General features: G+C 35.9%; 1 protein-coding gene across 2 annotated transcripts; it reads right to left on the bottom strand.

The window, feature by feature from the left end:
* Positions 1-5421: 5421 nt before the first annotated feature.
* On the bottom strand, positions 5422-23962 carry LOC149786875 (glycogen phosphorylase-like). 2 transcript variants are annotated; one of them, XM_089977386.1, is made up of 4 exons: positions 22354-23962; positions 9863-10162; positions 8436-8881; positions 5424-7459 (listed from the first exon to the last, which is right to left on the bottom strand). In XM_089977386.1, the coding sequence occupies exons 1-4, from the start codon at positions 23923-23925 to the stop codon at positions 7216-7218; spliced, it is 2562 nt and encodes an 853-aa protein (XP_089833512.1). In that variant the 5' UTR covers positions 23926-23962; the 3' UTR covers positions 5424-7215. The 2 variants fall into 2 exon arrangements, with proteins under 2 accessions (XP_089833513.1, XP_089833512.1); XM_089977387.1 differs by lacking the exon at positions 9863-10162 and having other exon boundaries at positions 5422-7459.
* Positions 23963-25840: the final 1878 nt, after the last annotated feature.

The raw sequence follows: 25840 nt of genomic DNA on the forward strand, positions 1-25840 counted from the left end.
TCCAAGAGTTCTTCGTTTGCTGCTGGGAGCGAGGGAAACCTCCACAAGACTTCCGAGATGTAGTCATCATCACCTTGTACAAAAACAAGGGGGAAAAGTCAGACTGCTCAAACTACAGTGGGATAACTCTGCTCTCCATTGCAGTCAAAATCCTTGCTAGAGTATTGCTAAACAGACTGGTGACCACCGTTGCAGAAGAACATGCTCCAGAGAGTCATTGTGGCTTCAGAGCCAATAAGGACACAACTGACATGGTGTTCTTCCTGAGACAGATCCAGGAAAAATGCAGAGAACAAAACAAAGGACTGTATATCACATTTGTGGACCTGACGAATGCATTTGGTACGGTGAGCAGAACTGTACTGTGGAAAATCCTTGAAAAGTTCGGCTGTCCTCCTAAATTCCTTACCATGGTCATCCAACTACATGAAGACCAGCTTGGTCAGGTCAGAAACAATAACGACCTGTCACAAACCTTCCCCATTGCAAATGGCGTGAAACAGGGCTGCGTTTTAGCCCCCACACTGTTCTCAATCTTCACCATGATGCTCCAAACAGCAACAGAAGACCTTGATGACGAAGATGGCATTTATATCCAATTTCGGACTGATGGCAACCTTTTCAACTTAAGGCGACTTCTTGCCCACACCAAGACCTTGGAAAAACTGATTAGAGAACTTTCTTCGCAGACGACGACGCCCTTGCTGCCCACACGAAAGCTGCCTTACAGCGCGTAACATTCTGCTTTGCAGAAGCTTGCCAGCTCTTTGGTCTTGATGTCAACCTAACGAAAACTGAGGTACTTCACCAACCTGCTCCGAAGGAAGAGTATCGACCACCAAGCATCTTCATTCATCAAACAGAGCTGAACGTAGTCCACCAGTTCACCTACCTGGTCTGTGTGATATCCTTTGATGCCAAGATTGACAAAGAAATAGACAACAGACTGGCCAAGGCAAACAGCGCCCTCGGCAGACTCTATAAACGAGTCTGGCACAACGCCAGTCTCCAGAGAGATACAAAGATAAGAGTCTACAGAGCTGTCGTACTGACCACCCTCTTACATGGCGCCGAATCCTTGGTCACCTACATGCGTCACCTCCCCCTCCTTGAACGCTTCCATCAGCGCTGCATCAACACCATCCTCAACATCCACTGGAGTGACTTTGTCACCAACAATGAAGTCCTCAAACAAGCAGGGATCGCCAGCGTTGAGGCCACGCTCATGAAGATGCAGCTTCGCTGGGCAGGGCACGTGTCCAGGACGGAGGATCATCGCCTGCCAAAGATCGCACTGTATGGTGAGCTGTCAACTGGCCACCGTGGTAGAGGGGCACATTGAAAGAGATATAAAGACACCTTGAAAAAGACCCTCACCACCTGTTGCATCGATCACCGCCAATGGGCATCACAAGCTGCTGACCGTGAAAGCTGGCGACGTACAGTTCACCAGGCCGCTGACACTTTTGAGCAAAATAGACGGACCATCTTGGAGGAAAAACGATGGCGAAGAAAAAACCGGGAACCATCGGCAGCATTCACCACAACCCAGATATTCCTCTGCAGCCACTGTGGACGGACGTGCCTGTCACGTATAGGGCTCGTCAGCCACCAGCGCGCGTGCAATAGACATGGAAATTGCCCTATCCTAATCTTCGCAAGCGAAGTCAAGCCAACAACAATGTCTAATTTATATAGGCAATCCCTTTCAGAATCGGCAACACATATGTCCACGGGTAGAGTAACTCCTTTTCGAACGGTTAAGGCATCCACATAGAATGTCCATAGAAGAAGTTTAGGCTGTTAGGTTCTTCTCCGTCACGCAAACAAAATGTCAGAAAATAATATAAAAGTGACTGAGAACAACAATAAATGAACAGTAATGCAAACATCAGATATAAACATTTCTCCGATGCAAGATATTGTTTAACGTGATGAGCACATATATGGTTAAAAACAGAGATAATTATGTGAAATGATATAAAAAATATTCTGATGTCTCAAACATGTATCCATGCCTTCTACAACGCCAAAAAGTCGTTAATGACATAATGGGTTCTTATTACAATCGCATAAAATAGAGAACTATGATATTGGCGTATGAAAACTTGGCTTCACATCAGCTATGTGAGAAATAACCATAGTAAATTTGTGTAAATGTTGACTGCAAACGACAATTGAGCATGGAAAACAGACGAACTTGAAAATTGCTTTTTTCACCGTCTCAACTCGACACTTGTGTCATGAAAAACGAAAGAGAAATTTTTATGTATCTTTCTTCCTTTCTGTAAATATTTTGTATTTTCATTACCATGATTCACTTAAAAAGAGATTTGTTCGATAATAAGTAATTACACAGCGCATAATTTTATATTCAACCAATTACTGGTATTTAATAATGTTACAACACATAGAACAATACCAAAATCTGGTTCAGTTCATGGCTGAATTATAAATGACTAGATGTTACAATTAAAGACAAATATATTTAATTATTAAATAAAATACTAGTTTAATATTTAATTTTTGGTTTATTTTTTAATTTTTTAAAATTGGATTTGCGATAAAGTCATCGTTCAGTTTGTATGAGCCAACACAGATATGATCAGAGCTTAAAGCCGAAAAACTCAGACATTATTATTATTATTATTATTATTATTATTATCATCATTATTAAGGAGAAGAAGAAGAAGAAAGGAATGAATACGTGAACGAAAGAATTTACCTTGTATGTGATGTGTATCAGCAGATGAAATTAAAACAAGTACACAGACAAGAGCCTGAAAAAGTTGCGTTTATACACAAAAATACGAAAGAAAAATAACGTGGTATAGAAAAGCATACGCATGTATTAACCTTAGGGTCTCAATCAAATACAAAGATATTGGGTTGATAGTTCCATTATTGACTTCGCTCGGCACGGATATGGCATAATAAACCTAATACACATTCGGGATTTATGTTCTTTTGTTTTAAAACAAAAAGTGGGGACTAGCCCAGCGATTCTTTGTTGTTGTTTTGGCCAGCTAGAGAGCGGAATCCTTATTTCCTTAAATAAAATGACATATATAATGTGCTAATTCAGCGTAAAGATAATGACCCGTCCAGAGCGGAATCTGAATCTCCGGCAGCATATTCTTTATCAACAGTGGAAAATATACGGGTGAAGTGAGAAATGACCGTGACACTAAGCAAAGCCCTCGTTATGGATATACGTAAAAATGTGTTCATGAAGCCAGAACTCTTTACCATAGTACCAACATCTTGACCTTGTTGTAGAACTTACAATGAATGGACGCGACAGACATACAATTGTAACTCTTTATGTCATTATCATATTTCTGGAAAGGCATACAAACAGGACTACGAAGAAAGATCGTCAAAGGAGGCATAAAGGCAAAACGTGCACTGGGTGGTGAATAAAGTCAACTCACTGGAGTCAAAGCTCCAATATAACAACCATGATCACGAAATGCGTAGCTCTGAGTGGATCAAATCTGCGATATAGAACAGTACGCGCGATTATTGGAAGCAAAGCAGCCGTTGGTAAGTTAGCAAGAGCGGCACAGGTCACTCACGGGGTCGTTAGCTATAGCAGATATCGGTACCGGATTTGCTAAAACAACAATCCTAGGGTATACGGTGGTTGTTTAAATTAAGTCGGTGTTTATTTATTGATGTAATTCATCGTCTTTTATTGCTTGTTTTATCAAGAGTTTTAAAATTAAAATTTACTCGGGTTTCTTCATAATATTTCTCTCATCATGGCAGTGATTACTATGAGGATGCGGTGAGTATAAACTGTTTGCCTGAATTATTACATCATATGAAAATAAATCACCGTGAACATATTGAATAGGCCATGATTGTAACACATATGAATATCTGTCGTTGACAATGACGTTGAAAATGCAACAGATTCGCATTTAAAACTGGATATTGTAGAAATCATAAAGGTGATTACTCTAGGTTCATTGAGTCACCTTACTATTGGTTGTCCACTAGGACATGGGTTAATACAGTTTCAACAACCCCAAGTGATAACTACGCAGTGTACATAACCACCTATAACTCTTTGTTGATAGGATTCAATAACCGGAGATCTATACAACCTCCACCAAATCTAATATCTTGTGAATCAAGCATGAAGTGTACACCTTTTTCAAAACCAGTAATAATTATGGTATTGATTTCGTTTGCCATTATTTGCTGAAACTTTGATATAAATAAAAGCATTTCTGCAAATTGATTTGCATGGTTATTTCCATACCTATATTTAAACCGCTTTTTCTTTTTGAGGTTAATTATCAGATTAAGAAATTTAAAAACAGAAATCGTAGGGTATACTTCTGGATACATCAATCCGAAACATAAGGCAACAACTATACCACTTATTAATCAATATATTATAATTTATTTATTTGTCTGATATCGAGTTATTTCAGTTATAATCTGTTTTATCTTTCTCTTGTATTAATTTCCTTGCCTTAGGATTTTCAATATTTTGTGAACATTTTTCAAGTTGTTTTCCAAATTCAACTCTAAGCACATCCTTCTTTATTTGTAAAGTTATGCTAACTGGTTGTTCTCTAACCGTAAATATTTCCTCAGTTTATCCCCTTCCGCCTTCGTTTTGCAACACGATAAACAGCTGACATCATCGGCAAACCCTATTTACACGAATTCGATTTTAAACATAGTTTCAAATAATTCAACACCATCTTTTAACTAGATTTTATTCAACTTGAGTTCATTTTCATACATATTAGCCTTTTGAAAATCATTCTGAAATCAGTTAGTACAATTTGTATTGTACCATCTAATTGAAAACAAATAAGTGTAAAGTAAATTGAAAAAGACATGTCCAAAATGCAACACGAAAAGTTCATTTAAAAAAAGTGTCGATATTGCAAACCCTGTATAAAGATGTATGTAAATATTGGGTTATAAATCTTAACCTGAATGAGAGAAATCCAGTAAAATATACATTATTCCATTTGTTATCCTCCAATTTTGTTTTAATTCGGTCTGAAAGTCTTTCTATTGATCAATTACAAGAAATGTACTCATCAGATACACCATTTCTATTATTACTACAAGAAATCTACTCATCAGAGATACTTCTCGTATTACTACAAGAAATGTACTTATCCGAGGCACCACTTTTAGTATTACTACAAGAAATCTACTCATCAGAGATACTTCTAGTATTACTACAAGTCATATACTCATCAGATATACCATATCTAGTATTACTACAAGAAATGTACTCATCCAAGACACCACTTCTAGTATTACTACAAGAAATGTTCTCATCAGAGACACCACTTCTAGTATTACTTACAAGAAATGTATTCATCAGACATACTTCTAGTATTACTACAAGACATATACTCATCAGAGATACCATTTCTAGTATTACTGCAAGAAATGTACTCATCAGAGATACAATTTATAGTATTACTACTATAAATGTACTCATCAGAGATACCGCTTATAGCATTACTGTATCTGACAATAACTTTGATGTTTTAGCTGATCTTACATTTACAAAATCTTTGTTTGCTTTTTAAAATTTGTTTTCCATCCATTTTTACAAATCGTGTCAGTTGAATGTTTATGTCATATCCTTACAAATATATTCCATTTGCTATATTGATTTTTAATTCCTGCTTGTAATTTTCATCTTCATTGCTACTAACTTGCTTGCTTTTGTAATTTCTCTTGAAGTTACTGCTGTCTTTCATATTCTGTAAAATCTAGTTCTCTTATAGACTATTTTTGGCCCATTTAAATTGTGTAGAATGGCAAACGTTGGTGGAGTGGAATTTGAGTGAAGATTGTAATGACCTTTATGATAAAGAGTATTCTGACGAAAAAACTACGGGTATACTACTTAATGAATCGTATATTGATAACTGATATAATGGGGGATTTGAAACAAGTAAAAATGTAGGAATTAAATAAATTTTATAATTATTTCACCAATAATTTTCTATATTTCATGTTCAAGCATATAATAAATATGTATTCTAGCTTACTGGTTAATACACTAATCATGTACTGAAGACTGATTTCATATTCAAGCATATAATAAATATGTATTCTAGCTTACTGGTTAATACACTAATCATGTACTGAAGACTGATTTCATGTTCAAGCATATAATAAATATGTATTCTAGCTTACTGGTTAATACACTAATCATGTACTGAAGACTGATTTCATATTCAAGCATATAATAAATATGTATTCTAGCTTACTGGTTAATACACTAATCATGTACTGAAGACTGATTTCATGTTCAAGCATATAATAAATATGTATTCTAGCTTACTGGTTAATACACTAATCATGTACTGAAGACTGATTTCATATTCAAGCATATAATAAATATGTATTCTAGCTTACTGGTTAATACACTAATCATGTACTGAAGACTGATTTCATATTCAAGCATATAATAAATATGTATTCTAGCTTACTGGTTAATACACTAATCATGTACTGAAGACTGATTTCATGTTCAAGCATATAATAAATATGTATTCTAGCTTACTGGTTAATACACTAATCATGTACTGAAGACTGATTTCATATTCAAGCATATAATAAATATGTATTCTAGCTTACTGGTTAATACACTAATCATGTACTGAAGACTGATTTCATGTTCAAGCATATAATAAATATGTATTCTAGCTTACTGGTTAATACACTAATCATGTACTGAAGACTGATTTCATATTCAAGCATATAATAAATATGTATTCTAGCTTACTGGTTAATACACTAATCATGTACTGAAGACTGAATTAAAGAGCGACGGCTGTGAAGCGGCCTTACGCGAACCGCTTCTGGTTTTGAAAAGTAAAAACAAAGGTAGTGATCTTGGGTTCAATGTTATTAATTATTGTTGTGTCTCGTGGTTGATGGAACGGTATTGACTTTTAAAATGAAAGTTTTGTGTTGAAGCCAGGACTAAATACGACTATACTGCTGGAAAAATATAATGTGACTTTGAAAAAAATATTTTGTTTTGTACATTGCCAAGTGGTATACACTTTCTCCCCCAGTAATATGTTGTTTGAGGAATCTTGTGGTCAGATACTTTCATTTTGTCCCAACACATCGAATTGTGGTCCTTCGGCAAACATCTTACAATCTCTTTTGTCTACTATCTACATTTGATAAAAGAAATCTCACAGATCAGATTTACATGTCGACTCCAACAGATGGTGACAGTGGCTTTTCAAGGGGAGTCGGGAGAACGATGATGTTTGGTTCCACATTCCAAATTTCCCGCGCATACTCCGCAACCGTTCTGTCGCTCGAGAATTTACCAGAAGCTGCAACGTTGCGCAGACTCAGCTGAGCCCATTCCATAGGCCTCTGATACAGGTCACTGATGCGTTTCTGAGTGTCAACATAAGACACAAAATCGGCGAGGATGCAGTAACTGCAGAAAAAAGAGAAAATAGAGACACTGAAATGAGGTTTAAGAAGCAAATATTCCCTAAATAGTAGTTAATATGGTATGCTTATCCGCTGAATAGATCAAATTTGTTATCTGTGCGTATACAAGTATACAAAGATGGGTGTTTGATTTAACGTAGCTTTAATAATTTTTCAGTCATATCGCTACGATGTCTGCAGTGTGACAGTTTATAGTGATGTCTAGCACTGGGGCATCATGCCGCAGACATGTAACATGATGTCCCACCCAGTCACATTATCCTGACACCAGGCCGACCAGTCCTAACACTAACCTCTTAATGTTGAGCGCCAAGCGAAGCAACTGTTAGTACCATTTGTATAAGTCTTTGGTATGACTCGGCCGGGGATCGAACCCACGACCTCCAGAATACGAGGCGGACGCTCTAACCACTAGGCCACCGGAGCGGTCTACAAAGATGGAAATGCAAATAAAGATGTATATAAAGCTGAAGTAATACGTAAGTAGTACAAGTGCTGTATAATAAATTGCCTAGGGTTAAATCCACATCTTATGTCACGAGAATGGTAATTTAGTTGGTTTGTTTGTTGCTCTTAACGGTACAAAGCACGTAAGGTTATATTGGGCAAAGGCAATCGAAGTAAAGCACCTTGCCCACTGACACAGAGCGGTGGCCGATCGGGCCTGGTAAGGGCAGGATTCGAACCCTACAGTATAAAACACCTGCAACAAGAACAAAATAACCGCGAATTATTACGGCCTTCATAGATATAAATAGCATATGAATCTTTTAAATATGTCATCTAATCAATGTTTATGTACATTTTGTCATATTTTTCTTCAATTATCATAGAGGCATTTTTTAGTGTCTTGTCAAACTAATTTTCTCACATTTTCTCTTCGACTTAAGTCGAGAAAAAGACGATATACATAAATTTAAATTTAAATTTGTTGAAAATATGTTTATAAAGTTATATACTGGTCATTAGAAACAAGGTTGTTGAAGATGTTTCTAAACTGCATCGGGTCATCTGAAGAAAAGAATCCATCCCTTATCTGGTCTAAGGCCTTTTTCAGATCCGGGTTCGTGAAGTAGTAGCTGTACGGGTTGTAGCAAGAAGTTTTCAGTTTCCTAACTTCATCCACTGTCATACCGAAGATAAAAATGTTATCCTGACCAACTTCTTCCAAGATCTCGGCATTAGCGCCATCTAGTGTACCCACAGTGAGTGCGCCATTCAGCATGAATTTCATATTTCCTGTTCCAGATGCCTCAGTGCCAGCCGTTGAAATTTGCTCACTTAAATCCGCAGCGGGAATGATGATCTCGGCTAAAGACACACGGTAGTTCTCCAAGAATACGAGTTTCAGTTTGTCTCCCACCTCCGGATCGTTGTTCACTACTCGGGCCACATTACAGATAAGCTAAAATAGAAGCAAATTTGATTAATTAACCTGACAGACTGTTTTGATTTTGAACTACACACATGTTGCCATTTTCATCTTTGTAACAACAATAAACAAGAAATAAGGAACGGGTTACAGTACGTGTTTTTACAAAATTATTAACTTTGTTTTACGCACTACTGCATCCTTCTTACAATATTTGATGGAATTAATCCCGTAAAGAATATATAGGCTTTATAAAACATCTGTAGGTTTCCTTGAGCGGAATTGTAGGATTATTTCGTGCAAGAAGCGAGTGGGCAACAGTTTTTTTTTCCTTCAAACTAAGCGTATCGATTTCCACCAAGTGAGGTAAAAGTTTATTTTGGTGATTTGCCACTAAAGAAAATTATAGACATTCTACCTCAATATACTTTATATAGAAAGTATTTAAATAGTCAAAATTGTTTTTTTTACCCTATTTTGTATTTTCCAAATTTTTTTATGAGCATATAACTTTTTAATTTGATCTTTTTTATTTTAAACAATGTTTATTCTTTTTGTAGTAGTTTTTCTTCCTAAAGAAAAAAAAAAAAACTTTAACATATTTATTACATTTTTATACTCGGCACTATATGGGCAGAATTGTGCTGATGTGCCGTTAAAGCCTTTGAACATACATATTAAGGTACTTACATACATACTTTAATTTTGTACTGAAAAACACGAATAATAAACAAGAGTCAATTGCGATATAAAATGATTTGTGAACGAATTTCTTATTTACTTTTGTTTTTGAGATTATCATGAATAATTTCAGTCAGCAGGACAGTAAGTTACAACGCTGCAGCTATCACTAATTATAGTTATTATTTCATACAATAAATTAGTATCCGTAGTTTTCTCATTTAGAAAGATCGCTTCCACCGGAATATTATTGCATTGCCAGATTGAAGAATATAAAGTACAACATACGGAACAAATATGTGTAGGAGACATATAAAGTGAATAGATCTCTACCTTGATAATCTGCTTGGCCAAAAAGTAACCCGGCGCTGCTTTGCCACCGATTATAACGGTTCTTGGAGTGAAGTACCCGTTCGGGTTACTTTTGATTTGGTTGTAAAGAGTGATAACATGGAGACAGTTTAGCAGCTGACGCTTATACTCGTGAATCCGCTTCACCTGGATGTCAAACATGGAGTCGACGTTGACGCAGACACTTTGCTTCTCCTTCAAGTAGTTAGCCAGACGCACCTTATTATTCCTCTTGACGGCCAGCAACTCCTTCAATAACTCTGGGTCTGTCGCATATTTCTCCTTTACAGACGATTAAAAAAAAGTTGGTAAGTGAGAGAAAGAAATTGAACTCCATTATACATCAGTGTACAACGGAAGGTAGTTATGGAACAAAGGATAAATAGCATTAAAGGGAAAGAAAGAAAGACGGAAAGAGGTACTCTGTAAGTAGAAGTAATAATATCAGCAACAGAAGCAGTAGTTGTAGTAGTAGTAATAGCAGTAATAGTAGATAAGGAAGAGTTTGCGGAAGACGATGAGACAGATGCATAATAAAATAATGTAGTGGCATTAGAAAAAGTGAACTACGGAGGTGGCAAATGAAGAAAGAACAATAATAAAATTAAAGGGCAGAAGAAACACGGAGGTATTAAGGTAGTTTTGTTTCAAATGCAGCTATATTCGCAGTTGGAGTCAACCATTTATTTATTTACATGGTTTTTGCAATGCTTATTAACGTACAAAATGTAAAATCTTTTTAGAAACTTGGAGGAAACATTTTTATCTATTCTTTTATGGTGTTATGTGCTATGAAATTCCAAGACTTTTTCTCTTGAGCAAAATTTTACGAATGAATGGGGTTAGGGGGAAGAAACTGGTCGTATGAAATAGTGGGGCGTGAGAATTAAAACACGATAGGTTTATCTACCGGTGATCGAAGAAACACCTCGGAAATAATGAGGTCAACCCAAAGGACCTATCTTGATGGCATGTCGATAACTGTAGACCGACCATCTCGACTATTTACTAAACACAGAGTGACCGAGAAGTCACGAAAGCATGGAACTATCTTTAACCATGTAACTTCTCGGTCTATTCCGCAATCAAGCCAATCATAAAAATAGCTGAGATAGTCCGAGTAGATTGGTGTCTTTGTTTTTTGAGAGGATTCTGGCGAAAAAAATGGATATCCGCAAATCACTGAGCAGACATACATCCGTGGAATACTTTATCTCGCAGAAACATTCCGACTGCCTGGAGATACTACAGAAAGCCGCCAATGCATGTTGATGCAACATTGTTTACCAAATGATAATGTAGACTCCACATACCATCTAATCGTCCATTATTATAATACATTTGCTCCTCTTTCGAAATGCAACAGCCACTAGTCCAGTTTAACCGTGAGATATTTGATATACGGTCTAGTATAAGAAACGAGGTTTTCTTCTAACGTCAGATCGAGGTTTTCCCCAAAATGTTTTTTTTTTCATAAAAAAATAAAAACAAATTTCAATGGATGATGATATCAGGTGATGTTTCATGTAATTATGATGGCACTATGAAGTAAGACCGCAGTGAATGTCACAAAATTGTGTATGATTTATATCAGTATGTATCTGTGATCAAAAATGTACTTGGGTTTCGTTGCCGCGTACAGCATCACCCGAGGGTAGTTTATTTTTTTCGGCTCTAGTTATTTCGAAATACTGAGCGCAACTCAACCCATGCTGCATGTGCAAATTGCATGCAGTGAAAACCTAAGTACCTAGCTGAGCATATCTGTCACAGCTAGTATTCCTATAAAGCAAATTCTCAATAAAAAAATTACACTACGACGAGTTTTGTCTGAAAGCTTACCTCTTTGCTAGAGTAAATCTTCAGCTGTAGAGGTATTGAAATTTAAGATTGTATTCTTTACCACCATTCGGTTTTATGACAGAATTGTTTCATATATTAGATGTTTTAGAATTTATTCTAAATTCTACAGAGGCCGAGTGGTCTAAAGCGCTCTCCGTTATGGATCACTGCCATCTCACCTGTCTGTGTGGGTTCGAGTCTAGGATTCAGCCAATGTGTGTATGTGATTTGTTCATATTTAATTTGCGTTTATAAATAAACATCTTATTAACGCAGTTGCTTTCGGTGTCTTCACTAATCCAGTCCCAACCCAGCTTCATCTTGTAACAGTGAACTCATAAATTTAATAATAGTGGAAGTACTGAATCTCTCATCCGCATCTTGGAGGTCTATCCAACGGATCATACCACGAACATATGCCAGTATCTGCCATTCTGACCACCTCGGCTATTTACGAAACAAAGATTTATCGAGAAATTGCCAATGCATCTGTTTTTTCATTTGTAACAGTTCGTTCAATATTGCAGTCATTTCCGCACTCTGCTGCATCATTGCTCATTAAGAGCATCTGCAATCTGGCAATTTCATATCCAGTTTTGATATTATCACTAAACCAGCCACTAGCTCAGCAGACACGTATTTATATTAAGAGTTCCAACATAAAAGTTCCAAACACTAGACCTATTTTCTTTGTTGTCATTATGAATTACTAGCTTTAATCTATGTATTGATTTTAATTTGAACTTCGTAAAATTCCTCCTAAAAGTAAGGTAACGTGTTCTTGCAAAACGTAAAACTGTTCAAGCTAAAAGGAGCATTTCCATTGTCAAATCTTCATTTCCACTGGTGCGCATTCTTTGCAGTTTGTCAGGTTCCTCAACTTTGGACGTAAGTAGATTTTGCATGTAGTCTGCAATCCCATGATGCCTAAATGGATGTGATCGGTCTGAAAATAGAACAAAACAAAACAACAACAACCCCTACCTCGCAACAACAACATCTGAAGTTTGCTATTTTATTTGTAAATTTAGAAGTGGTGGTCTGAATAGATTGCGGTTTTAATTTCCAGCACAGAAATTTCCGGCGAGCAAATTATATGATTTTATTTAAATTAATACGACAATTTTACTAGTTACTGACCCATGATTTTGGCTTGCCAATTGAGGCAGTTCATGAGCTGAATTGCAGTTAAAATTGTTGTTTTATTGCTAAAAGATTTATTCCATATTCTATTGAACTCTGATTATAGTGATATAATTTAATTCGTTTAAACTTATTTTAGTGTCAACCATTACTGTATGTTGTTGTCTGTTGCTAGATTTTTTCGTTTCCATGTAAAGACAGGTTTATGATATATAAGTAAACATTATGTCGTCACGAATGAAAACGATTTGCATTCATCTAATCAGAGCAAAGGATACACATAGAGGGTCTGCCCACGTGTCCGTATACTATGTGCACATCGCTCGTATACACCTTTCTATTTTTGTTTCCGTAGGCGCGACCATAGTTGTGTGACGTGACCGTCCACCATTAAAGTACTGATTCACCTCTGTGGCTTGCCTGAGGTGGCGCTATACAGTTTCGCATTTTGCATAGTTTTATGATTTTAAAGAAAAAGAATATCCCTGGCTTTCCTCACTGGTTCTACTGGCTATTTAAAAAAGACCTTGTATATCTTAGGTATAATGCAAAGAACCTTTAATTCCCTTTATTTTGGTGTATGATTGATGGGTGTACTATGGGTTATAGAGTATACAGCTTGGCCTTACTTCAAATGCGCATCTTTCAAAAAAGTGCTAGCTCTACTTGGTCATTTTCACTTCCTGAACTTCAGAGGTAAATTGTATAAAAAAAGAGCCGATAACTTTTTTTACATTTTATATAGTTGATAATTCATTCATTGCACTTTCAGAAGCTGGTACTGTCTAGTCTGGCAAAATTCATTTCCCCTATTTTAATAGCTGCTATGTATAGTGTACTTTAGACTAATTCAGACTGATTTTTTAACACAAGGGATCAGTCATTTTAGTTAGCAGTGTGCTTAAATCATGTAAAATTTCCAAAAGTACAACATCCAAAAGAAATATCATCCACATTAAATTAATGTAGCATAGAGGTATGGAAACATTCTCTCCACTGTGCATGTTTTAAATGCGAACTACTTCACCTTACATACGTCACTCTCTCAAAAGTACATATTATCTGGTGAGCGCCACCTGAGAGACGATAATTTCCTACGTGTTGATTCTCAATACAAATGATTATCTCATGTAGTCTTGTCAACAGAAAAGCTTATGTGCGAAGATAAGTGATGTTTTATAGTAAAACGGATCAAAGTAATTCCAAATTACAAACGATTAGCATTGTTGTTTTTTAGTTTAATTATAGTGGCGTGAGCACAATTGACCTTACGCCGAAAACGTAGATCGCTCCGCCTACCGAGCACGTGACTTGACAACGTCTTAACCTCCGACAAACATTCTGTGAAAATAGCGTGCGTGATGACATTAAAAGATTTACCAGACGATATCGGTGAGCAATATTTGCCATATGAAACAACATTGAGACAGAGACAGAAAGCGAGAGCATTTATCCATCGCTTGCACTTCTCTAAGTTACGTCGGTATGCGGAGAACTCGCCCCCACGGATCTGGAGAAGTCGCCCCAGAGTGGTTGGAGATGTAGCCCCAATTGGTTGGAGAAGTCATCACAAAGCTTGTCACCCAAATAACCTTTTATAACACAATTAAGTCATCTTTTACGTGATTCATATATATATATATATATATATATATATATATATATATATATATATATATATATATATATATATATATATATATATATATATATATATATATATCACACGAGATCACACAAGAGATATTAACTAAATTAAAGCAATGTCATAGTAATATTTATAAGGAGGAAATTAAGTCTGTATATAATCTAATGAATGACGACAGTATAGTGATTAAAAAGGATGATAAGTCAAACACTATTATTATTGTGAATCAAGATGATTATGTTAAAGAAGTTGAACGTCAATTAGAAATTAAATAAAAAATTTCAACATGCATTAATGAGATCGCTAAAAATAATAATTCCGTATGTGAGGAATTTTATACTTTCCTTCTCAACATACGTACACCTCAAAAATAATAATTCCGTATATGAGGAATTTGATACTATCCCTCTTAGCATACGTACACCTCAATTCTACATATTACCCAAAACTCATAAATTTAATAAGTTATTAAGTTGAAGAAAAACAACAATAAATAAAGCCTTAAACATTTGGCTATATCTCAGAATTCCTATATATGATCCTTGGGGCAACTTCTCCAGACGAAGTGGGGCGACTTCTCCGAACCGTTGTGAATTTACCTTTAAATTTTCGAGGACGACCCATTATATCAGGTTGTAATTCATATATTGAAAACCTATCCAAATTTATTGATTCATACATTAAAGATACAACTACTTTCATTAAAAAGTCGAAGTATATTAAACATCTATCTGATAATTTAAAACCTGGTGTCATTAGATGTAACATCACTATATACCAACATTCCGCATGCAGATGGTATTGAAGCGTGCAAAATATTTTCTTGATAACAATAATAATAATAGCACACTATCTAGCGATGATATTTGTAAAATAATAAAAACTTATCTTGGAAAATAATTAATTTCAATTTAATAATACGAATTACATACAGATAATGGGTATTAATATGGCTCATATATACTCTTCCCTTTCATGGGTGAATTAGAAAAGGATTTTATTCAAAACGAAAAGTTTAATCTATCTCTTTGGTTCAGATTTTTAGATGACATGTTTTTGATCTGGAAGCATTCAACTGAAGAACTAAAAAAAATGATTGATCGCCTAAATCATTTTCACCCGACGACTAAAATTTAGTTATACTGCATCTAGTACGCATGTTTCATTTTTAGATGTAAATGTAATAAAAAAAAAATATTGATAACACTATCTCTACAAATATTATTAAAATGCATCTAATGATTTGAAAAGCAGATCAAAAGGGACAGATACCACTTATTTTTCGTTAAGTACAGAAACGGAGTTGATCAAACGGAAAAGTTGAAAAATTACAAATTTTATAAATTTAATAAGTTATTAAGTTGAAGAAAAACAACAATAAATAAAGCCTTAAACATTTGGCTATATCTCAGAATTACTATATATGATCCTTGGGGCAACTTCTCCAGACGAAGTGGGGCGACTTCTCCAAACCGTTGCGAAATTTGTAAATATATATAACAGCCGAGTCGATATCGACAGAAGCAGCTTGTCGGAGAAAATGGCGGACGTAAACAGTGTCTGGAGGTGTGTATAATAGCGCTCATTGATTGGTCAATCAAGCAGAATGATTGACAACTGGCGATAGGTCAATTGTGCATGTGCCACTTTTTTTTCTGACTGCACCGCAGCGTGCTAGTTGTTCCCGGGGAAGGGAATGGTGCCACCTCTCCCAAGCTTTTATGGATTCAAGGAACCCTGATAGTTTGGTTTCAATCTGTGGGTCCATAAATGTCCCTTACAATTGAATGGTTGGCTGTCATTAGTGGGAAGGAGAGCTCGGGAACGGTCCTGCTTGCTTGACATCGCTGGTTTCTTGTTGCATTTGCCTGATGTTTCTTGCGATTCTTTTTTCGATTTTTTTTCTTCTTCAAATTGTTCTTAAAAAAAGGGGGGGGGATGTTCTATGCTGTTTATAGAGGTTCTTAGTAGAAATCATATATGAAGAAACGATTAGCATGATCAGAAAGTTAATAATATATAATCCCTGGGTAATGCCGATTAAGACTTCTTCCCAGTTATTCACATTTCAGTAGACCAGATCGAGTCCGGTCCTTAAATTTCAGACATGATCAAATGCTTTTAAAAAACAATCGAATCACTGAACGATAATAGGAGCTACTTTTAGATAAAAAACAAAAACAAAATGATAACCTATATATCTTCAGTTGCTAAATGCCGAATAGTTTTGACACAAGCTCCAGCTACTAAAATCATCAGTCAGTTTGGTCTTTCAGATAAAGTACACATAACACTTAAACTTGAGTATGGTGCAGTTGTAGTGATCTGACAAGAGAAAACTTTAAAGTATTTTTTTTATATAAAACTCCTGAATTATGTTGTTTTTTTTTAAAGTCTTCTTAAAATGTATGTATTAGGACCATGGTTTATTGGTCCTATTATATCTAGTACTCGTACAAAAATACCTTTATACCTTCTAAATTCTTGTCCAAACCCACCATTTCCTGCGTACAATATAATATGATAACGAGAGACAAGATATTTGCTTCTATCATGCATATCCTGTTTACTCAGTAATTAAAGTAACAAACCATGCCACCAATTTAAATATTCTTATCAACATCACCCCTTCCTCTATAACACCTTCTCTGAAAAGCAAACCAAAACTATCGATTGCTAAGTTATTGTAAAAACTACTGCATTGTGTCAAACTTGATTATTTAATTGTTATTTCCGTGTGTAATATTTGTATCAATTAGAATATTGAGCGAGTATCATACGTCTGTGTAATTATGATCATTGAGGAAAAAGTGAATGGAAGAGAGAATGAAGTAGATGAATGTTAATCTTTTATAGTGCAGATTTTACGCATAGATAATTCCAGTAAACAACTGTAATAAAACATATTATAGTTTATTGATTTATCCATCACAGTTTATGGTATTTGTTTTGATATATCTATTAATAGTATCACACCATAAATATTTAAATTAATTTATTCCTTTTAGACACACACAGCTTGACGTTAAACTCTTTATAACACTAAGTTATTACAATTACAGAATCTCCAGAGAGTTGGTCTCTCAATAGAGGACAAAGAGTCATACATAAAATTTATCAATTTGTGCATTACGAATCTGCTTTTAAATGACACTCGGATCGTATTGGTTGTGTTAGTTACATGAGATGAATTATTAAGTAATTTGAAATAAGTGTGTAAGATTAACAGATCTGTTATCATAACTAGTCAAAAGTACAAAAATTACATTCTCGGTAACCAGGCTTTGTCAGCACCCTAATGGCCGACGCTATTGCTGACACCTATCGGCATCTCACCTCTGTCTAAGTGGGTTCGAGTCTCAGGTTCGGCCAATGTGGGTATGTGAGAAAGCTTGCCAGTAGCTTCTCGTGGGTCGGTATTTTTTTCTCTCCGGGGTTTCCCGGGTTCTTCCTCCACCATTTATACTGGCCACCATGTATAGCCTATCTTGCGTTGAAAAATGGCGTTAAACCCTACAACAGCAACAACACTTATCGGCTAGGAGGAGAAAACTATGTAAGCACTGTCTACAGGAAAGGTCTATAGGTGACAGTGTTAAATACTTTTAAGTTTCCAATATTGTTTTAGACCGAATCATTGCAGAAAAGTTCCTTCTGTCAGTAGCATAATGAAATCAAATGAAATAGTTTACCAGACTTGCGTATTGTACAGCCCTCATGAAGTCACGCGAAGATCTTTTCGAATGAGACTACACTTTAACTACAAGTTGAAATCAGCTACTCTCGCATTTACCCCATTTCAAGGGATTCTCAAAATGTGACCAAAAATGTAGGAACTCTAAGTCTTCAGCCAGCAACTCTAGTTATTGTTGACAATGCATCTTTCATTCTGGAAACCAAATGCAAACTCGACTGAAATGACGACTAAAACGAGTCCGTGCAGATAGTGGCATTATTTGATTACTTTCACAGGGTAGCATCGTGTCCGACAATTTATCGATTGAAATGATTTATTCTTGGTCGAAACATTTTCAACTTGCTTTCTTCAAGCATGAGCTTATTAGAGAACTTCGTTTTTTTTATTGCACTTGTGCAAATAATTTGAAATCGCACCAAAATGCTTTGGCATGGTTCTATTTTGCCAATCGTACTTCAGCATATGACTGAGTTTTCGCCATGTTTCGACGATTTCCCCCATTTTTACTCTGTAGTACGCCATACAGGTATTGCAGAAGTGGAGTTTTATAGAAAAGCCACAAAATGTTCCAACAGAATAACTGATGTTGATTACGACAAAATATATGCTATTAAAAACTTTTCATGTTATCTATACTGGAGAGACAATCGTCTTTTTATTTACGTAGTGTATTTTATTATAGCTATCTTTTTCTACGTTAACGTTACATTGTCAGAATGATGCAGTATTTTTCCATACTGTACTGCTTCATACTGTACGACACGTGTGGCTAAAAATAGAATCTTTTGTTAAGAACTATTTTTGATTGTAAACAATGTACATTCATGTAGGGGATGCAGGAGCTTTTATTTATTATATTTGTCTGTTGATGAACTAAACAAGCTATTTGATCCATTTGAATGTAGAGATGATAGAGTTGACTATGTGGATGAGTTCAATGAGTCACAAAAAATCTTTTTTACCAAGCAAACGAATGAAAGTAATATCCGCAATTTGAGACACGCAGTTTTGAAAATACCATTCTGATCATTTGAAATATTATTATGGGGAAATACTCATAACTAGTCGTAAATTGAATGATTCGAACAATAACCAGTGCTCTCAAGGGTATATAAAATAACATAGAAAGGCATATTAAGGCCTAGGGGTATCACGTCTACCTCAGAAACATACAGTTTTACAAGTAAGTCCAAACACTAAATTCAAAAACAAAATGCAACTGACGAAGGTTTATTCTAGTAGAAAACCAAGAGCCTCAGGCGCATTAAACCAAGAGGAGGAAAGAGTTTTATTTCCGCCGGCGAAATGGACTGTCACACCGCATCCAATGACATTTTTAACCATTTTATGTTTTTGTTACAATGTTTGGATTTATAGTTTCAATAGAAGTCATACAAGGCATGTAAATGGACGGGGTCTCTCCAAAAAAAGAGCATGCAAGTGACAGGGTATAAACATATGTCGACCAAGGGAATTAAAACAAATTTTATAGTTTACTCTGCTTGTTTTGTTAAAGACTATCCCCCCTCCGTAATATATATCATTTCACTAGCAATCCACACTTCTTTTGTCATAGTATACATTTTAAATGTGGCGGAAGTGGCTGGCATCACATGATAGGCACAACACCAAAATAATGTGTGAAATAGACTAAGAAAAAACCCAGATAAATGTTGTCTCCATCATCATACAGTCTATAAAGCTATTATTTCTTTGAAAGTTCGGTGATGGTTCCAAATCAAATGGCCTTACACCTACCAAGAAACCATGACAAGCCATGACATGTCATAACAATTAACCGCATTCAAACTCTTAAATGTAGTGCCAGAACAAGGTTTCAGAATTATGAAAGGTCTTGATACAAATAAATCAACATACCTACTACAATTTTCACATTATGGATACAGATTTATGTTCAAAAATTAGTATACTCTTTAATTCTTCTTTAGACGAATGAAAATTTCCAGAGAGTCGTCGAATCACAGGTAATCACGATATAAAAAGATATGATCATCTGGATAATGGCAACTACATACCAGTACGAATTTTACCTTGCACGTCCAAAAATCTTTGAAAGGCTTCAATGCAATCAACTCAGATTACATTTTGATAATATTTTAAGAACTGATTTTAGAAACGGGTATGGATATCAAGCCACACTAATGCAGCAGGTGGGGGGCTGGATGGGCTCCCTGGACAATGGCTCCAATGTGACTACAATATTAATGGACCTTCCAAGGCCGTTGACACCTTTATCATAAAGAAACTAAGTAAAAGTTACTTTATATTTGAAAACAATGCGTTAATCTATGATCCTCATATATAGTAGCAGCGATAAAGCTTTCAAAGGAATACCACAAGGCTCCATTCTGAAACGTCTTTATAAACTAGTGTCGACTTCACAAAAAGAAGCGGAGCTAGCAGTCTTTCGAAAGATGCACACCTGATGTAAGGTCAATCTGTATACATTTTATCCCATATTACACCCAGCAATCACACACCAAATTAAAATTAAAAGTTACTTTAGCAGTGCCCAAGATATACATGCTTCTTTTTTTAAATAACCAGGATAAAACCAGCGAGGAAACCTGTCAAATACTTTAAAAATCAAACCTTGGACATACCATGACGCGATAGAAACTTTTGTTTCTTTTTTAATAATACAAAACTTAAAGCTTTGTACATTTTTAAAAGTGGTACAAACTATGCTTGGAAAGAAGATGATAATATAAAGGACGAGTACATGTCACATCCTCGGTAAATCATTAGCAATTTACGACCTGCCGTAAATCGGCCTTAAACTCCATCTGTATCAGAATTTCTATTAGAGCTCAATACTAGAATGATAGTAAAAATAATGTACCAACCATCATACATTTTCGTCAATGTATCTGATAAGAGAAATCTGTGACTTTTCATCTGTATAAATTTGGTGACAGGGCAGTGTTTTCTATCCTTTCAAAGTAATAATCCATATTTGGATATATCTATAACACACTACACTATCCCATAAAGTGTTTCGTGATTTTGGATTGCCTGGACGTTTAAAAATATACCAATATTCTTTTTTGAAAAGATAAATGCTTCTATACCAAGTCCAATCGTATGAAATGTCTTTAGTCAAGTATATAGGAAGCACGTACGGTTTGTTGTTGTTGTTGTTGTTGTTGTGGGGTTTAATACCAAGGAGTGCTAGGCGAGTATTTTTGCCGCAGTGTCTTTTCCAGAATGTCACGCAAATGTTTAAAAATAGGCAAGCCAAGTATGATCGTTATACTTATATGATCAAAAAGAAAACAAGTCATCCACAACGGATTTTAAAAACAAAAAGCAATAAATGATACAACAAATGCAATAAACTTAATCATTTCATTGGTCAATTCATAATTTCTAACTTAATTGTCGCCCAGGGTCCCAACTTGTTGACGTTTCGAATCAAACCTGATTTTCATTTTGAAATTGGCCGCCATATTTGCATGGGCGAGTCCACGTTTTGAAGCAACATATGTGACTATTCTCTATCTTTGATAACCTCAATAATTTCGTCAATTTTGGAGTTATATCTCTTGGAACAAACGTGTACAAGAGTTCATCCTTTTTATTTGTTCAAATTATGCTTTCAAAAAATATTAAAACGACAGTAGATTTAGCAAATATTGGACGCAGATGACGCAGTTTTTAACTGCAACGGACTGTTTTAGAAACCCGAAAAGGACAGTGATCAGTCTGTGTGCTTCTTTACATCGAGAGCTTCCGTTTGCTTCGAAACACAAACAAGCTGACAGTATTAGGGAGCACTTGGCAACAATTATGTAATAAATTATAAATTGTTGAGTGGAATTACTATGTTTTATACATTTTTTATATCCATGGTGCTTTTTGTTCTTAATATCGGTAGGGGGTACAAACGGGAAGGTGTGCGAATACAATTGGTGAACAGAATGTACGGATTACTGTATTGGATTTCATGGTATTATGAAATAGGATTCATATTGATTCTAACCGTTAAGTACAGCTGATGAAAAATAATAGTTCCACATATGATGATACGATCATTTAGCTGCACCCTTGAAATGAATTGGTGCAAATATAGCAGCATACAAACTTAAATACTCTTAAGTTTTTCAGTGTAAAGTAATTTACCAACTTCCTGAGGTCCTCCAGATTTTTTATCCAGTTTTCTCCTATCTGATATGTGATGAGTTGGGCCAGGTCAGGATTACACAGCAGCAGCCAGCGGCGAGGGGTGATGCCATTCGTTTTGTTCATAAATCGCTCTGGGAACAGTTCGAAGAAATCTCTGAACGTCTCCGTCTTTAGCAAATGCGAATGGATCTTGGAAACACCGTTCACGGCGTGTGAACCAATTATAGCCAAATGTGCCATGTTGATTTGCTTCACTGGATCCTCTTCTACTATGGACAGATGCTTTAGCTTCTGCATGTCGTTAGGGTACTTGGCTTTTACATCCTCCAAGAAATAATGGTTGATGAGGTAGATTATCTGCAGATGTCGTGGAAGTAGGCGTTGCATTAGCGATACAGGCCAGCGCTCCAGTGCCTCAGGTAGCAGGGTATGATTCGTGTAGCTGCACGTGCGGTACGTGATGTTCCATGCCATTTCCCATGTGAGGCCCTCTTCGTCCACCAATAACCGCATCAGTTCTGGTATGGCAAGAGCAGGATGGGTGTCATTCAGCTGAATAGCGATTTTGTCTGGAAAGTCGGTCATGACCATTTTCTTGCAGATCAAATTTACTGGTTTGTTCGCCTTGTATCGACGAATCATATCTTGAAGAGAGGATGAAACAAGAAAATATTCTTGTTTCAGTCTAAGTTCTTTGCCTTCAAAGTTGTTGTCGTTAGGATAAAGAACCATGGAAATATTCTCTGCTATGTTTCTTTCAATCACAGCATCTAGGTAGGCTCCGTCATTAAATATTTTTAAATTAAAGCAGTCTGGCGCTTTTGCTGACCATAGTCTTGCAACATTGACCACATTGTTTCCGTATCCTGGTACTGGAGTATCGTACGGGACTGCGAGAACTGTTTGTGTATTGACCCATTTGCTTCCCTCTTTCGTCTGCTCCACACTGCCGTAGAACTGAACCTTACGCACGTATTCAGGTCTGGCTACTTCCCACGGGTTACCAAAACGAAGCCATTCGTCCGGTTCTTCTACTTGCCACCCATCAACTATTTTCTGCGTGAATATTCCGTAATCGTATCGGATTCCATATCCGTAGGCAGCGAGACCAAGTGTAGCCATGGAGTCGAGAAAACAAGCTGCCAGCCGACCCAAGCCCCCGTTACCAAGTCCAGCATCTTCTTCCATGGATTGTAGTTCTTCCATTTCCAAACCCATCCTTGCAATTGCAGCGTCACATGAGTTTTTGATTCCCAGATTTATCATCGTATTTGTCAACGATCTTCCTATGTAAAACTCCAGAGACAAATAACATATTCCTTTGGCATGTTTTGAATAATAATGTTGATACGTTCTTATCCATCGTCCAGCAAGATGATCTCTCACAGTATGCGCCAATGCCTGGAAAAAATCTCGGTTCGTGGCACTGTTGCGATCTTTGACGAGAGTGAAATGTAAATGCTTATTGAAACTGTTAATAATATTTTCTTCCTGTTCATTTGGAGCGACTCCTGTTATACTTATGTTCTTACGCTTTTTATCCTCATCTAATAATCTATTATCATTCATCTTATTAATATATTTTCGTTACAAGTCAAAGATGGGACTCGAAAATCACTATTTTGCCTTGTTGGACCTGCTGACGTCACCGTATGACGTGAGCAGTTTGACGTCATGAAAAACTCATTTCAACCACCTTTCGTGCTAAGTGGGTGCTCTGCATATATTTTTAACTTCTGAGAGAGTCACAGTAATCGTCTCTTTTTACAATTTACCTCTAAGTCGAGGAATTGAAAATGACCAAGCGGAACTAGCAATTTTTGTATAGTTGCACATCTGAAGTAAGGCCAAGCTGTATAATTTTATAACCCATATTACACCCATCAATCATGCACCAAAATAAAGGGAATTAAACGTTTATTTTTTTAAAACAAGACTTAGAATGTACCATGTCTTCTTTAAATAGCTAATATAACCAGTGAGGAAACCCGGGTAAATTCCTTTTCTTTAAAAATCTAATCCCATGTAAAATACGAAACTAGATCGCCACCTAAAAAAGCGCTTGTAACTATATTTGTCATTAAACATTATTGATGCATTGACCTTGATACCTTCATCTAAATTTAGTTCCTTCCTTCTTCTTTATCTTTTCTTTGTTTGTTTATGCTCTCAGTTTGTTTTGTTTTTACTACTGAAGTTTATGTTTTAACTGTTTCTGTTACTGTCTTTTAAAGCTTTCATACATTATGCCCTGAATGTCATTTTTCTTTGAAATCTGACGTGTATGTTTTCTAGGAAAAAATCATATTAATTTAAGAGCATTTGATCAGATCTTTGAACTGTTTCTTGTATATGATTAATTCTCTGTAATCAGCTTACCTGAAATTGAAGAAACTTGAAACGTTTATTCACATGTATGCACGAGAGAGAGAGAGAGAGAGAGAGAGAGAGAGACCTAGTCAAGTCGAATATATCTAGGGATATAAACACATAAAATAAACTTTGCCAAGCCTTTTGTCGACTCTAAAACATTTTAAAACATATACAGAAGGCATATAGTTACAGGGAATGTAAGACAAGCTCACTTTTGACACAAAAAGACAGATAAGATAAAACATAGCAAAATGAGGCTCATGAAGCGTTAAAAATATGGGCATTAGTAGTAGTTTGAAACAAGCATACATAATTTATGCAAGCACACACAAACATACAGAATTTATTCAAGCACACACAAACATACAGAAGTTATGCAAGCACACACAAACATACAGACGTTATGCAAGCATACACAAACATACAGAAGTTATGCAAGCACACACAAACATACAGAAGTTATGCAAGCACACACACACAAACAGACGTTATGCAAGCATACACAAACATACATAAGTTATGCAAGCACACACAAACATACAGAAGTTATGCAAGCACACAAACATACAGACGTTATGCAAGCACACAAACATACAGACGTTATGCAAACACACATACAGATGTTATGCAAGCACACAAACATACAGACGTAATGCAAGCACACAAACATACAGACGTTATGCAGGCACACAAACATGCAGACGTTATTCAAGCACACAAGGATACAGAAATTATGCAAGCACACAAACATACAGACGTTATGCAGGCACACAAACATACAGACGTTATGCAAGCACACAAGGATACAAAAATTATGCAAGCACACAAACATACAGACGTTATGCAAACACACAAACATACAGAAGTTATGCAAGCACACACAAACATACAGAAGTTATGCAAGCACATAAACATACAGAAGTTATGCAAGCACACAAACATACAAACGTTATGCAGGTACACAAGCATACAGAAGTTATGCAAGTAAACAAACATACAGAAGTTATGCAAGCACACAAACATACAAAAGTTATGCAAGCAGACACACATACATATGTTATGCAATTACTAAAGTATACAGACGTTTTGCAAGCACACAAACATACAGAAG

The sequence above is a fragment of the Sinohyriopsis cumingii genome, chromosome 12, assembly GCF_028554795.1.
Source record: "Sinohyriopsis cumingii isolate HCF-2022 chromosome 12, ASM2855479v2, whole genome shotgun sequence".
Classification (NCBI taxonomy): domain Eukaryota; kingdom Metazoa; phylum Mollusca; class Bivalvia; order Unionida; family Unionidae; genus Sinohyriopsis; species Sinohyriopsis cumingii.

Bases quoted from the DNA above. Each gene is read 5' to 3' on its own strand.
- LOC149786875 (XM_089977386.1), bottom strand. From the start codon at position 23,925: ATGAATGATAATAGATTATTAGATGAGGATAAAAAGCGTAAGAACATA. The intron at 10,163-22,353 runs GTAAATTACTTT...TCGTCTGTAAAG, and splicing joins TGGAGGACCTCAGGAAGTTG to GAGAAATATGCGACAGACCC. The intron at 7,460-8,435 runs GTATATAACTTT...TTTTTTCTGCAG, and splicing joins AACCTTGTTTCTAATGACCA to TTACTGCATCCTCGCCGATT.